This window comes from Salvelinus fontinalis, chromosome 16 (assembly GCF_029448725.1).
Source record: "Salvelinus fontinalis isolate EN_2023a chromosome 16, ASM2944872v1, whole genome shotgun sequence".
In the NCBI taxonomy this organism is placed as follows: Eukaryota; Metazoa; Chordata; class Actinopteri; order Salmoniformes; family Salmonidae; genus Salvelinus; species Salvelinus fontinalis.
The window spans coordinates 27,298,940-27,310,987 of NC_074680.1; the positions used below are offsets into that span (position 1 = coordinate 27,298,940).

General features: G+C 42.5%; 1 protein-coding gene across 6 annotated transcripts in view; it reads right to left on the bottom strand.

The window, feature by feature from the left end:
- Window positions 1–12,048, bottom strand: part of LOC129812915 (calcium permeable stress-gated cation channel 1-like) — a 60,113-nt gene that overhangs the window by 20,600 nt on the left and 27,465 nt on the right. For 5 of the 6 annotated variants that reach the window (XM_055864889.1, XM_055864892.1, XM_055864893.1 and 2 more), the window contains exons 2-3: window positions 2,604–2,861; window positions 287–366 (exon numbers count right to left, since the gene is read on the bottom strand). In XM_055864889.1, the coding sequence (XP_055720864.1) occupies window positions 287–366; window positions 2,604–2,813 (290 nt within the window). In that variant the 5' untranslated portion in view covers window positions 2,814–2,861. Of the gene's footprint in view, window positions 1–286; window positions 367–2,603; window positions 2,862–12,048 lie in introns of those variants that run through there. The other variant, XM_055864894.1, reaches the window with a different exon arrangement.

Sequence of the window (12,048 nt, forward strand, 5' to 3'; positions counted from 1 at the left end):
CCTTATATGAACTATAACTCATATTTTAAATTGTTGCATGTTGCGTTTCTATTTTGTTAGGCATAGTTATATTAAAGCAATGTAATAGTGTAACACGAGCTCCATCAAAGAAAGAGAGACAGGAAAACAAAGTATTTCATGAGTATGACAATGCCTGGTCAGTACCATTTCTTTTCAGGAGGGGGAGCCAATCTCAAGTAGCAGTGTCAATCAGTCATGAATTATGCTTTCGATACGGATTTCTCCAGTGAGTTTGAAGAAGCTGAGGTGAAAGGCTTTACTGTACCTGTCATTTTCCATCAATAGAGCCAGGCGGCCATAGTCCCACGCAGCCTTCCTCAAAAAGGAAAAGATCAGCAAAAGAAACTGCAATACAAAGAAAGAGTTATAAGACACACAGAGCTCATCAACCACCATCTCCCTGCGCCTCCCTACTGGTCTAAAGCCATGCATGGGCAACCAGGACAATGTTTAACAAGGTATTGGACTAAGATGAATAATACATTCTGCTTTTATATTCATGGCCAAATGCAATTCCTAAGCTCTCTGCATATATAATATCCCCTTGTTGTATCCCCTTTCTCTCTGTCTGTCTCGTGTCTTCTATTTCTTGTCCCTGCGTGGGTGTCCACGTTCCACTGATGCCCCACAGATGATTATTTTGTGTGATGTTAGGAATGGTGCAGAGGCGGTACGCTGTCACATGGGGGAAATCAAGGTTTGAAACACACTTGAACTCGTCATTAAGACACTGCTATTAACCTTCTGTGTTGTCCTGACTACAAGGGAACGATCACAGTGAATCAATTAAACATGGGATGGTAGACAGACTGATAACCAGAGATGAAATCTAGTTTGACAAGACCTGACAGCGGAACAGAGGTGTACATTAACAAATCTGGAGACAGATTGATTTCTATTATTATCCTGGAGTGGGAAGAGTAATCTTTCTGCATATTTGTATACACACCGTATGTTATAGAGAAGAGGAGAATGGAGTAGTGAATGGAGAGAATGGAGTATCATAAAACGATGAATGTGAAAGCTTGTAAGCAGATCCAGCATTATGGGCGGGCCTTAGGGGGCCTAGCCTGCCCCACCGCACCTTCTTGCCCGTCCAAATAAAATATTGAAATATTGATAATTTATTTGACCGAGACGCACGCCGACGGAAAGACGCATCGATCTCAGTTAAAGCATCCGAGCGAGCAAAACAGCGTCCCTCTGTCTCAGTATGTGTACACCATGTATCTGATGCTGCCTGGACCAAAAGAGTATGGCATGTTATACTATTTCTGGCCAGACAGCATCAGATACATGGGCTACATATAGAGAGAGGGACGCTGTTTCGCTCACCCGGATGCTTTCTCCGGTGATATAATTTCAGCAGAGAGGAAGAGGCGAAACTAGAGGGCTGACTCGCGGCAAAATCTGTCAAGAATAAGCCCAATGCGTTTCTATAGGCATAATATGCAGACCTAAGCTTGTCGCCTGCCTTCCCGCCTTTGGAACTCTTATTGTTAGGGCGGAGACATGACCATCTCGTCATTATACAGATCTCCGGTTTCAGCCTCTTGCGAATTGGAAAGGAAAGTTGGCGGGTGCAGAGTGCAGTTAGAATGCTGGATTCTAAATAGATTGATAGATTCTAAGTAAATAGATTTTTTTTTGCCAAATTTGGCTATAATTACTCTTGTCTAAATTGACATGACTTAGCCACAGAGGATCATTAGCTTATTTAAAAAATGTTTTGCTGTGGATTGTTTCAAATCACAAGTGTGTAGGCCTATGCCTATTTTGGAAGCCCGCAATTTGGGTAGTGCGAGTGGCAAAAGGTCTAGCTGACTGAGTTGCGGCTGTCAGTAATAAGCGTGAAGATAATGTGTTGAGTATAATTTAAAATGTTGCAAGAAGAAGGGAGGGGTGTCTGGCAAAGACATGGCGTGTCTCTCTCCAGAATGTATGTGCTCAGCTCTCCAGATTGCGTTCAGCTGTCTCCCGCCAATTCTTGTGCATTCATTGTTTAATTGTGTGAATCGTTTTCCCTTTGTTTATTTTCTATCAATTCCCCATTACAGGTCACCAGTAGGCCTAGAAAATGTACCATTAATTCCCCGTCATTTGGTTACATTAATTTATGTTAATACCTGTACTGTATTACTTGTATTACTTTCTCAATCTCGGACTGGAAATGTGGTTTGAGGAGTTTACAACCTGCTACACTTGTGAGAAACAAGTTTGGTTTATTTCATAACCATGAGTTTGAAAGAGCTAAATATCATGATCTGATGATTCCAAACATCCAATGGGATCGTCATTAAAAAACATATGTCTGTCCCGAGATCACTTGCTCAGGAAACTCTGACGGCCCGGAATAAACTAGTTGATATAATTTTGCAAGTTCACGAGGGACAGCTTTGGGTCGACCCAGTTGATGATTTGATACAATGTTGCACTTCACGTGAAGGGTGTTTCTTTGGGGAAAATGTCTCCCTGGTACCAGAGATAAGACGAGAGGTTGAGATTGCTGTAACACTGTAGTGTGTGTGCGCGTGTGAGTGTGTATACATACATGTATCTGTGTGTCTGTGTCAGCAACATACCAGCCACAGGACAACATTGATGGCGAGGACCGTGGGCACCCCTCCAAAAGGCAGGCCCTGCAGGACACTGCTGCGGGAGTGGGAGCGGTAGCACCTCTCTGCTGCTGTGGTGTTGTCCTCCCCCAGAGAGTCCAGGAAGCCCAGCACATCCAGCTCCATATCCCTCCCATCCAGAGGGGGCACCCGCATCACAAACTCAGAATCCACCATGAGTGAGCCAAGGCCTAAGTCTCAGGGGCTGAAGTCATGCAACCATAACTGAGGAAATAGAAAAAGGAAAGTGATTCATATTGAACGGTATGACATATCCCACGCCATGCTTTTGATGTTTGCCCTCAATCGCTATCAAAGTATGTCACACATCACTACTTCACAGGAGAGGCATTTGACATTTTTTATCAAAATGCATTTTTGGGGCAGAAATGCCTTCTTAAACATGTGAACTTTCATGTGCCTTAATAACAAATTTATATGCCATCTGTAAATACAAATAAAATTGTTCCATTACAAGCCTAGTTGGTTTAGCCATGAAAAAAAGCGAGGAACCTTCTTGCTAGCTATGATTGGCTGAGATAATGGATGGGCTGGACATGCCGAGAGATGAGTTCAGATTGGTCTGCCATGTAGCATACTTCTGTCTATAACACGAGCTGCTTAGTATGTGGAGATAATTCTTGCTACCGCAGCTTTTTTTGAAAAATATAATGTTAGCCATGGAGAACTCTGCTGAACAACATTGCTGCCCTGAATTTAGCAGGCGCTATCGACAAAGATCAATGGGAAGAAGTTGTGATGGACTACTTTCTGCACACAGTCAGTGTGAACCAGAGTGACTTGACGCACGCCGGACCAAACAAGCTGTACAGTAGCTAGCTACAAACTATCAAGTGAGTGGAATTGCAAGCATGTTATTCTTGCATTTCCAATCAGTGAAAACTGCTAAATTATGGTTTACTATTCCTTGTCAAATATTGCATTGTTATGCGACTGGCCTCGGCATGCTACTGTTTAGGACTAAGGTATGGATTTCCTATGGGCCACACTCTGCCTTTTTCTGTACAGGCACAAAGAGGATCTCTCCAACGCCTTCAAGTCCAGGTGATATGGGCTTGACGGTGTATCTACGCACAATACATTTCATCTGGAGGTCACAAAGGACCCAGTGAAATTCAAAGCAAACAGTTGGATTGATGGAGGTTGAGATAATGTTTGGCATGTGCTTCCTTCATGTCGCCATTTTACTTTGTCTTTTCCATTCACCCCAACACTGCAAAGTACAAAGGCATATTTGTAAGTCTGATTTCAGAGCATTTCCCCCCCAGTCCAATTATAATGGCTGCCATTGTCCTTAAAGTTGAGGATTAGGGAATGAATGCCATTTAAACAAGAAGTGACTCCTGTAACCCAACGCCCTCTTTAGAGTGATTTCTCTCCCTGGGGATATTGCAGTAAGTATTCATATCCAATAGACTGGCTTTTTTTATTTAACCTTTATTTACTAGGCAAGTCAGTTAAGAACAAATTCTTATTTACAACGATGGCCTAACAAAAGGCCTCCTGTGGGGACAGAGGCTGGGATAAAAAAAAATTAAAATAAATAAATATAGGACAACACTATATAAAGAGACCATAGACAACAACAAAGCTAGGCAGCAACACATGACAACACAGCATGGCAGCAACACAAAATGGTATCAGCACAAAACATGGTACAAAAATAATTGGGCACAGACACAGCACAAAAGACAATAAGATAGAGACAACAATACATCATGCAAAGCAGCCACAACTGTCAGTGAGAGTGTCCATGATTGAGTCTTTGAATGAAGAGATTGAGATAAAACTGTCCAGTTTCAGTGTTAGTTGCAGCTCGTTCCAGTCGCTAGCTGCAGCGAACTGAAAAGACGAGCGACCCAGGGATGTGTGTGCTTTGGGGACCTTTAACAGAATGTGACTGGCAGAACGGGTGGTGTATGTGGAGGATGAGGGCTGCAGTAGATATCTCAGATAGGCCTCACTCCCCCCTAAGAGGGTTTTATAAATAAGCATCAACCAGTGGGTCTTGCGATGGGTATACAGAGATCACCAGTTAACAGAAGAGTATAGATTGCAGTGATGTGTCCTATCAGGAGCATCGGTGGCAAATTTGATGGCCGAATGGTAAAGAACATCTAGCCGCTCGAGAGCACCCTTACCTGCTGATCTACAAATGATGTCTCCGTAATCTAGCATGGGAAGGATGGTCATCTGAATCAGGGTTAGTTTGGCAGCTGCGGTGAAAGTGGACCGATTACGATAGAGGAAACCAAGTCTAGATTTAACTTTAACCTGCAGCTTTGATATGCGCTGAGAGAAGGACAGTGTACTGTCAAGCCATACTCCCAAGTACTTGTATGAGGTGACTACCTCAAGCTCTAAACCCTCAGAGGCAGTAATCACACCGGTGAGGAGAGGGGCATTATTCTTACCAAACCACATGACCTTGGTTTTGGACGTGTTCAGAACAAGCTTAAGGGCAGAGAAAGCTTATTGGAAACTAAGAAAGCTTTGTTGTAGAGCATTTAACACAAAATCCGGGGAGGGGCCAGCTGGCTATAAGACTATCTTCTGCATATAAATGGATGAGAGAGCTTTCTACTGCCTGAGCTATGTTGTTGATGTAAATTGAGAAGAGCGTAGGGTCTAGAATTGAGCCTTGGTGACAGGCAGTGGCTGAGACAGCAGATGTTCAGACTTTATAAACTGCACTCAGAGGTAGTTAGCAAACCAGGCCAAAGACCCCTCAGAGACACCAATGCTCCTTAGCCGGCCCACAAGAATGGAATGGTCTACCGTATCAAAAGCTCTGGCCAAGTCAATAACAATAGCAGCACAACATTTCTTAGAATCAAGGGCAATGGTGACATCATTAAGGACCTTTAAGGTTGCAGTGACACAACCATAATCTGAGCGGAAACCAGATTGCATACCAGAGAGAATACTATATAGACATCAAGAAAGCCAGTCAGTTGATTATTGACCAGTTTTTCCAATACTTTTGATAACAGGGAAAAATAGAAATAGGCCTATAACAGTTAGGATCAGCTTGATCTCCCCCTTGAAATAAATGATGAACCGTGGCTGCCATCCAAGCAATGGGAACCTCCCCAGAAAGGAGAGACAGGCTTGGCGATGATAGGGCCAGCAACCTTAAAGAAGAAAGGGTATGAACCATCTGACCCAGATAGTTTTTTTGGGGTCAAGTTGGCTGTCTAACATTTCCTCATCTCCCACCCCTTCTATAATGCGACTATCCCGATGCTTCTCCCTCTTTTCCCCCTGCCCCGCTAAAAGGTTTCTCCTTGCAGGCAGTCACTGAGTCCGAGGTGCTAAAGGAGCTTCTGAAACTTGACCCCAAAAAACTGTGTTTCAGATGGTTTATACCCTTTCTTCTTTAAGGTTGCTGCCCCTATCATCGCAAAGCCTATCTCCAACCTTTTTAACCTGTCTCTCCTTTCTGGGGCTACCTGCTGCCACTTATTTCTCATTTGTCTGAACGAGAGCCAGTCAGCCTGACTATGCGTGTGCCGAGCCTTTCGCCAAATGCAATTCTTAAGGTGGAGTAACTCTGCAAGATCACGGCCGAACCAGGGGCTGAACCTGTTTTTAATTCTAATTTTCTTTATGGGGGCGTGTTCGTTAACAATACCACTGAAAATAAAATAAAAATGAGGTCCAAGCGTCTTCGACAGATGGGATCAAGTTGATTCTATACAAATTTTTACAGAGGCCAGTTAAAGTTTTTTAGCAAGCGTCTATGACAAATTACAGTAAAACAGGTACAGCCATCTGAAGAATCTTCCCAGTGAAAAAACGGAGAGCTTACAGCCTATTGACCGGCTCTCATCTCATCATACCTAGGCCTATTATTTAAACATACTGGTTACAGTAGATCTTAAAAACTAGGATAGGTGTTGTGTGCTCCTGCTATTTTTCACCCTATCAACACTCATTTATGTCTGGTGAAGCACCCACAGTGATATTCCCTGGTCTTGTCAGCATGCTATGGTAGAGTGAAGGCAGTCCTAGTAACATAGGCTTCGCTCATTCACCATGAGCTGACAGGAGGAAGACATAGGTCTATTAAAAAGCCATGGCTGGCTTATATAAAGCCATGTGAATAACAGAGTAGCAGTGGACTGGAGCTCCATGTGGAGATAACGAGCGGCCGTCAATCTTCCCTGGCCCACAGAGACAGGAAGTGGACTGGTCACATGGTTTGGCTGCTGTGAACAGTTAAGTGTCAGGTAACATGCAGATAAAGCTATGTATTAAAGAAACGCAAATCATGATCAGGAGATTAAACGTTTGACTACAGAAGCAGGTTGTTATTGTAAAAGAGAATGTGTTCTCAATGACGTACCTGGTTAAATAAAACATTTATAAAACATTACATAGCATGCACCTCCTCTACCAATACTTGAGGTGATGTACAGTAAAATGGTATTGTAAAAGTTAAGTATATCATGATACTATGCATCTTAGAGGCCTTTCACTGTGGACTCAACTGATCCAAGAGCAGCTTGCTGAGGTTCAAATTTCGTCGGTATACAGTGCATTCGGAAAGTATTCAGACCCCTTCCCTTATTCCACATTATCTTACGTTACAACCTTATTCTAAAATGGATTAAATAAAAATCCTCAACCTGCACACAATACCTCATAACGACGGAGTGAAAACCGTTTTTTAGAGATGTTCGAAAATGTAAATTGATTGGACATGATTTGGAAAGGCACACACAAGTCTATATAAGGTCCCACAGTTGACAGTGCATGTCAGAGCAAAACCCAAGCAATGAGGTTGAAGAAATTGTCCGTAGAGCTCTGATACAGGATTGTGTCAAGGCACAAATCTGGGGAAGGGTACCAAACAATTTCTGCAGCATTGAAGGTTCCCAAGAACACAGTGGCCTCCATCATTCTTAAATGGAAGAAGTTTGGAACCACCAAGACACTTCCTAGAGCTGGCCACCCAGCCAAACTGAGCAATCGGGGGAGAAGGGCCTTGGTCAGGGAGGTCACCAAGAACCAAATGGTCATTTGGGACAGAACTCCAGAGTTCCTCTGTGGAGATTGGAGAACCTTCCAGAAGGACAACCATCTCTGCAGCACTCCATCAATCAGGCCTTTATGGTAGAGTGGCCAGATGGAAGCCACTCCTCAGTAAAAGGCACATGACAGCCCGCTTGGAGTTTGCCAAAAGGCACCTAAAGGACTCTCAGACCATGAGAAACAAGATTCTCTGGCCTGAATGCCAAGCATCACGTCTGGAGGAAACCTGGCACCATCCCTATTGCGAAGCATGGTGGTAGCAGCAACATGATGTGGGGATGTTTTTCAGGGACTGGGAGACTAGTTAGGATCGAGGGAAAGTACAGAGAGATTCTTGATGAAAACCTGCTCCAGAGCGCTAAGCACACAGCCTGACAGAGCTTGAGAGGATCTGCAGAGAAAAATTGGAGGAACTCCCCAAATACAGGTGTGCCAAGCTTGTAGCGTCATATCCAAGAAGACTCAAAGCTGTAATCACTGCAAAAGGTGCTTCAACAAAGTTCTGAGTAAAGGGTCTGAAATCTGAACAGTTTATTTTTAATACATTTGCAAAAATGTCTAAACAGTTTTTGCTTTGTCATTATGGGGTATTGTGTGTAGATTGATGGGATTTAAAAAAAAAATGTAATTCATTTTAGAATAAGGCTGTAACAATTTCGAAAAAGGGGTCTGAATACTTTCCAAATGCACTGTTGTCCCCTGGGCCTGGATGAGAACAAGGAGGGTATGAACACATCACTCACACTGCTGTGACCTCAGTCAGGGCCTGAGCAAAGCTAACTGCAGCTACGTACACTCCCAAGCTCTCTGACCAATCAATACAAAACCATTTCTTAGCTCAACAGTATTTGTATACACTTTTCACTGAGCAAATTGCCACAGTAAAGTCAATATCATCTGAGCCCTGTCTGAACATTGCTGTACTGCAAACTAATACTTCGATCTGAATAGGAGACACGTTGAACAAGGTAATGTTTTAATTTTAAGGTTCCTCAAACCTTGAGTCATTTTTGCAGCAGCAACAGTAAAAGGCAGCCAAAACTGCATCACAATGCTGTCCAACAACTGTGCTATCCAAACATGAGCTTTTAGGAGATAAGAAACAGACAGCAACTAGAGTGAGAGCGAGGTTAGAGAGAGCGATAAAAGAAAGATATTAGGCATGCAAAATGTCAAACATTACTGGACACCACTTTGGTGTGATTTCACTGCATCATTGTCACTTCTTTTGACTCTAGGGCACCTTACGGTATGTGATGTCAGAGGACACCATGAGGCGCTCACTGTGCAGCTGGAGAGCTGGTGCAACAACAGGATATTTCCTGCAGGCATCAATGGGCGAGCTGATGAACTGATAGCAGTGGCAAACAGACTGGGACAATACATTAAAGCTATAAAACCATTAGGCCTATCTTTCACACTGGGCTAATCTTGTGAAGAGATTGGTTTTCAGATCATTGTGTGTCAACTGTCTGCTGCCAGCAGCATCTGGAAATTTCCCTGAGGACAACAGGAAGTCCCCATGGATCCAGGATCAAATCAGACCCAACATAGAGATGTTTCTTTCTATTCTACCAACCTAGCACATGCCGTTCTGAGAACCATATGTTTCTTAGAGCTTGGTGAAAGCATGTTTGTCTTATTGTAATTTTGCATACAACCTTCCCACAACTTTCTGGGAATGGTGCAGAATAGTTGCTTGGCTTTGGAACATTCTCAGCACATTTAAGGAACGTTTCCTACAGGTTTCCTCATGGTTCTACTTAAAGTAATGTTCTTTAATTGTTCAGAGAACCTTAGGAAATATGTCCATTAAAAAAACACAAGAAAAAGTTTAACGTTCAGAGAATGTTTTTTTTAAACATACAGTCCGTTCTCAGTATCAACAAAAACTGACTATCCTCCATCTTGTTAATTGTGTTCAGGTGTGTCGGCCGAGCCCACTAATTGGCCCCACCTGATCTTAATGAGTCCTTGCTTCCTTTGAAATGGGGTCTGTTTCAATAGACTAAAATGAACAGCTTTGTAGGAGTTTAAAAAAACATAGCATGCTAGCTCAATCCTGGTGGCGCAGTGAACTAATTACATGGATAGAGAACAGAAGCTCAGGCTCGAATCTCACTGACAATAAACGTGTTTGCATGATTAATGCCTAAGCAAATTAATTTCCATGTGTCCTGTCTGTGAATGGAGTTCAAAACAGTTAACCGAAGCTGAGCTAGCAGTGTTATTAAAAGTATGATTGAAACATGTTGTTATCAGAACGTTATTTAATTACCTTCAAATAAGCTATAATTTCCATTCTCAGAACGTTAATAAAGTCGCCCAGGAAAACTTAGGGAACCATTGTAAAACATTCTTAGAACCTCCCAGCAACCTAAAAATGAAGGTCCCCAGAACAGGCAAAATGTTCACTTCCATTCTTGGAATGTTTAAAAAAAGGAAACGTATGGCTTCCTTCCCAGGAACAATGGCAAACCAAAAACGTACGTTCCCACAACTTCCAAGGAACCAAATGTGCTAGCTGGGTAGTGATTGAGTTTGCCCTCCTCACTGTCCCAGCATGCCATAGTACCTTCCTTATCTGTTAAATGAGGGTTCACTTTCCATAAGGGTTTTTAACACTTAACTACAGTACAGCCTTGCACAGTACAAAAATAAGTTTACTGCAGAGTTTAAGCAAAAGCTCTCTACCAACACGCAATACTGCCAGAGGTACAGTAATGTGATAGAGGGTTATTAAGTTATCCAACCGTGAACGCTGCTGTTTGTGCAAACACAATGATGAAATAAAACAAATGCCCCACCTATCAGTAACAAAAAAGCACAAGAGACTTGCATGACAACGCATTCAATTCTATGTCCTATTACTTTACTGTAGAATGGAAATCTCTATATCATAGTAGTTCTAGATAAAATGATACGGATGGAGGGGAGGGTGAATATTTCATAAATGAACCATAACCAAGAAACATTCACTAACAACAGCAATTACATCACTTAGTGAGCAAGTGTGGACAACAAAACTAAACAGCTGTGCGCAGGGAGAGCTATACAATAGTACCCTATCACACAGGGAAACAGCCAGACAATCTATTGAGAGAGATAGTTGGAGAGAGATACTCCCTCTCCAACTAAAAAGAGCTTAACATAAAGCAGTTCAGACAGACCTGCATCCGCTCAGAGTTGTCCGTCCATAGTCTCTCCTCACTAGAGGGCTGAGGTGGATCCTGCTCCTGATGTGAAGTGGGAGTTTTCTATTGTACAGAAACTCCACACTACAGGGCAGGATGCTGTGGGCTACCCACTCTGCCGGGTCATAAGGCACTACAACTAGTGCCACCGTCCCAAGCAATGTGACTCAACTGAATACTGTACTCTCTCACTCACACACACACACACACACACACACATATGATTCCCACCTCTAAAAAAGCAGCCTGGTTTAAATAAGAGGCAATCAAATTAAATCTATAAACACTAATGTTTCTCATCCTCTTAAAAGTCCTTCTGATTCTATTGACTGCTGTGGGAATATTAGAGCCTTGAACTGCCATTCCATGAGTGGCAGGCAGACATTACCAGGAGCAGAGAGTCCACTGGCCAGAGCATCAAAAAGCTGCTAAAGTGGATGGGCAATGAGATGATCATGACGACACCTCAGTTTAAGGCAAATAGGCAGAAAGGGGGGGGGGTTGAAAAGAGCAAATTGTAATTCAAGCCAGTTAATCTGCTCGACGCACCAGAAAAACAGCTGAGGTGAGAAAAATACATCATACAAACAAACTCTGAAAAAGGTAAATCTGTAACACTAAACCTGCAATGTAAACAGTTCAATGGATCTGCCTTGGCCCATTACTCACAAACAATTCAGTTCAGTAAAATAGTTCTTTGAAATTACATTTCTGGCTAAGGTGGTTACTACACAATCCATTATCTGCATCTCTGACCAACAGCCGTGCCATCCCAGTTAGAGTACCCCTTCAATTAGAGGGTCAAATGTAGGTAATTGTGAAACACAATCAAGCCAACATAGGCCAACTGAGGAAGGCCTAGTCCATGTTATTACTAGACTTGGGCGATATACCATTTACCCAGGTAATTATTATTTTTGGGATAAACACGCACAAACCAAAAAAAAAAAAAAAAACACAGTAGCCTCCCCTTTCAATATACAGTGTACATATCAAATTCAAAACATGATTATGTCTGTTGGCAACTGTCACACTCCTCAAGATGATCAATGTGAGGTTTCCAGAGTTGATATACAAACAGAATCTAATGTAACTACATAGTTCAGCCCTCCAGTTTGTTATTTATGGTGAATATGATGCTTTACAATTGATATCTATAA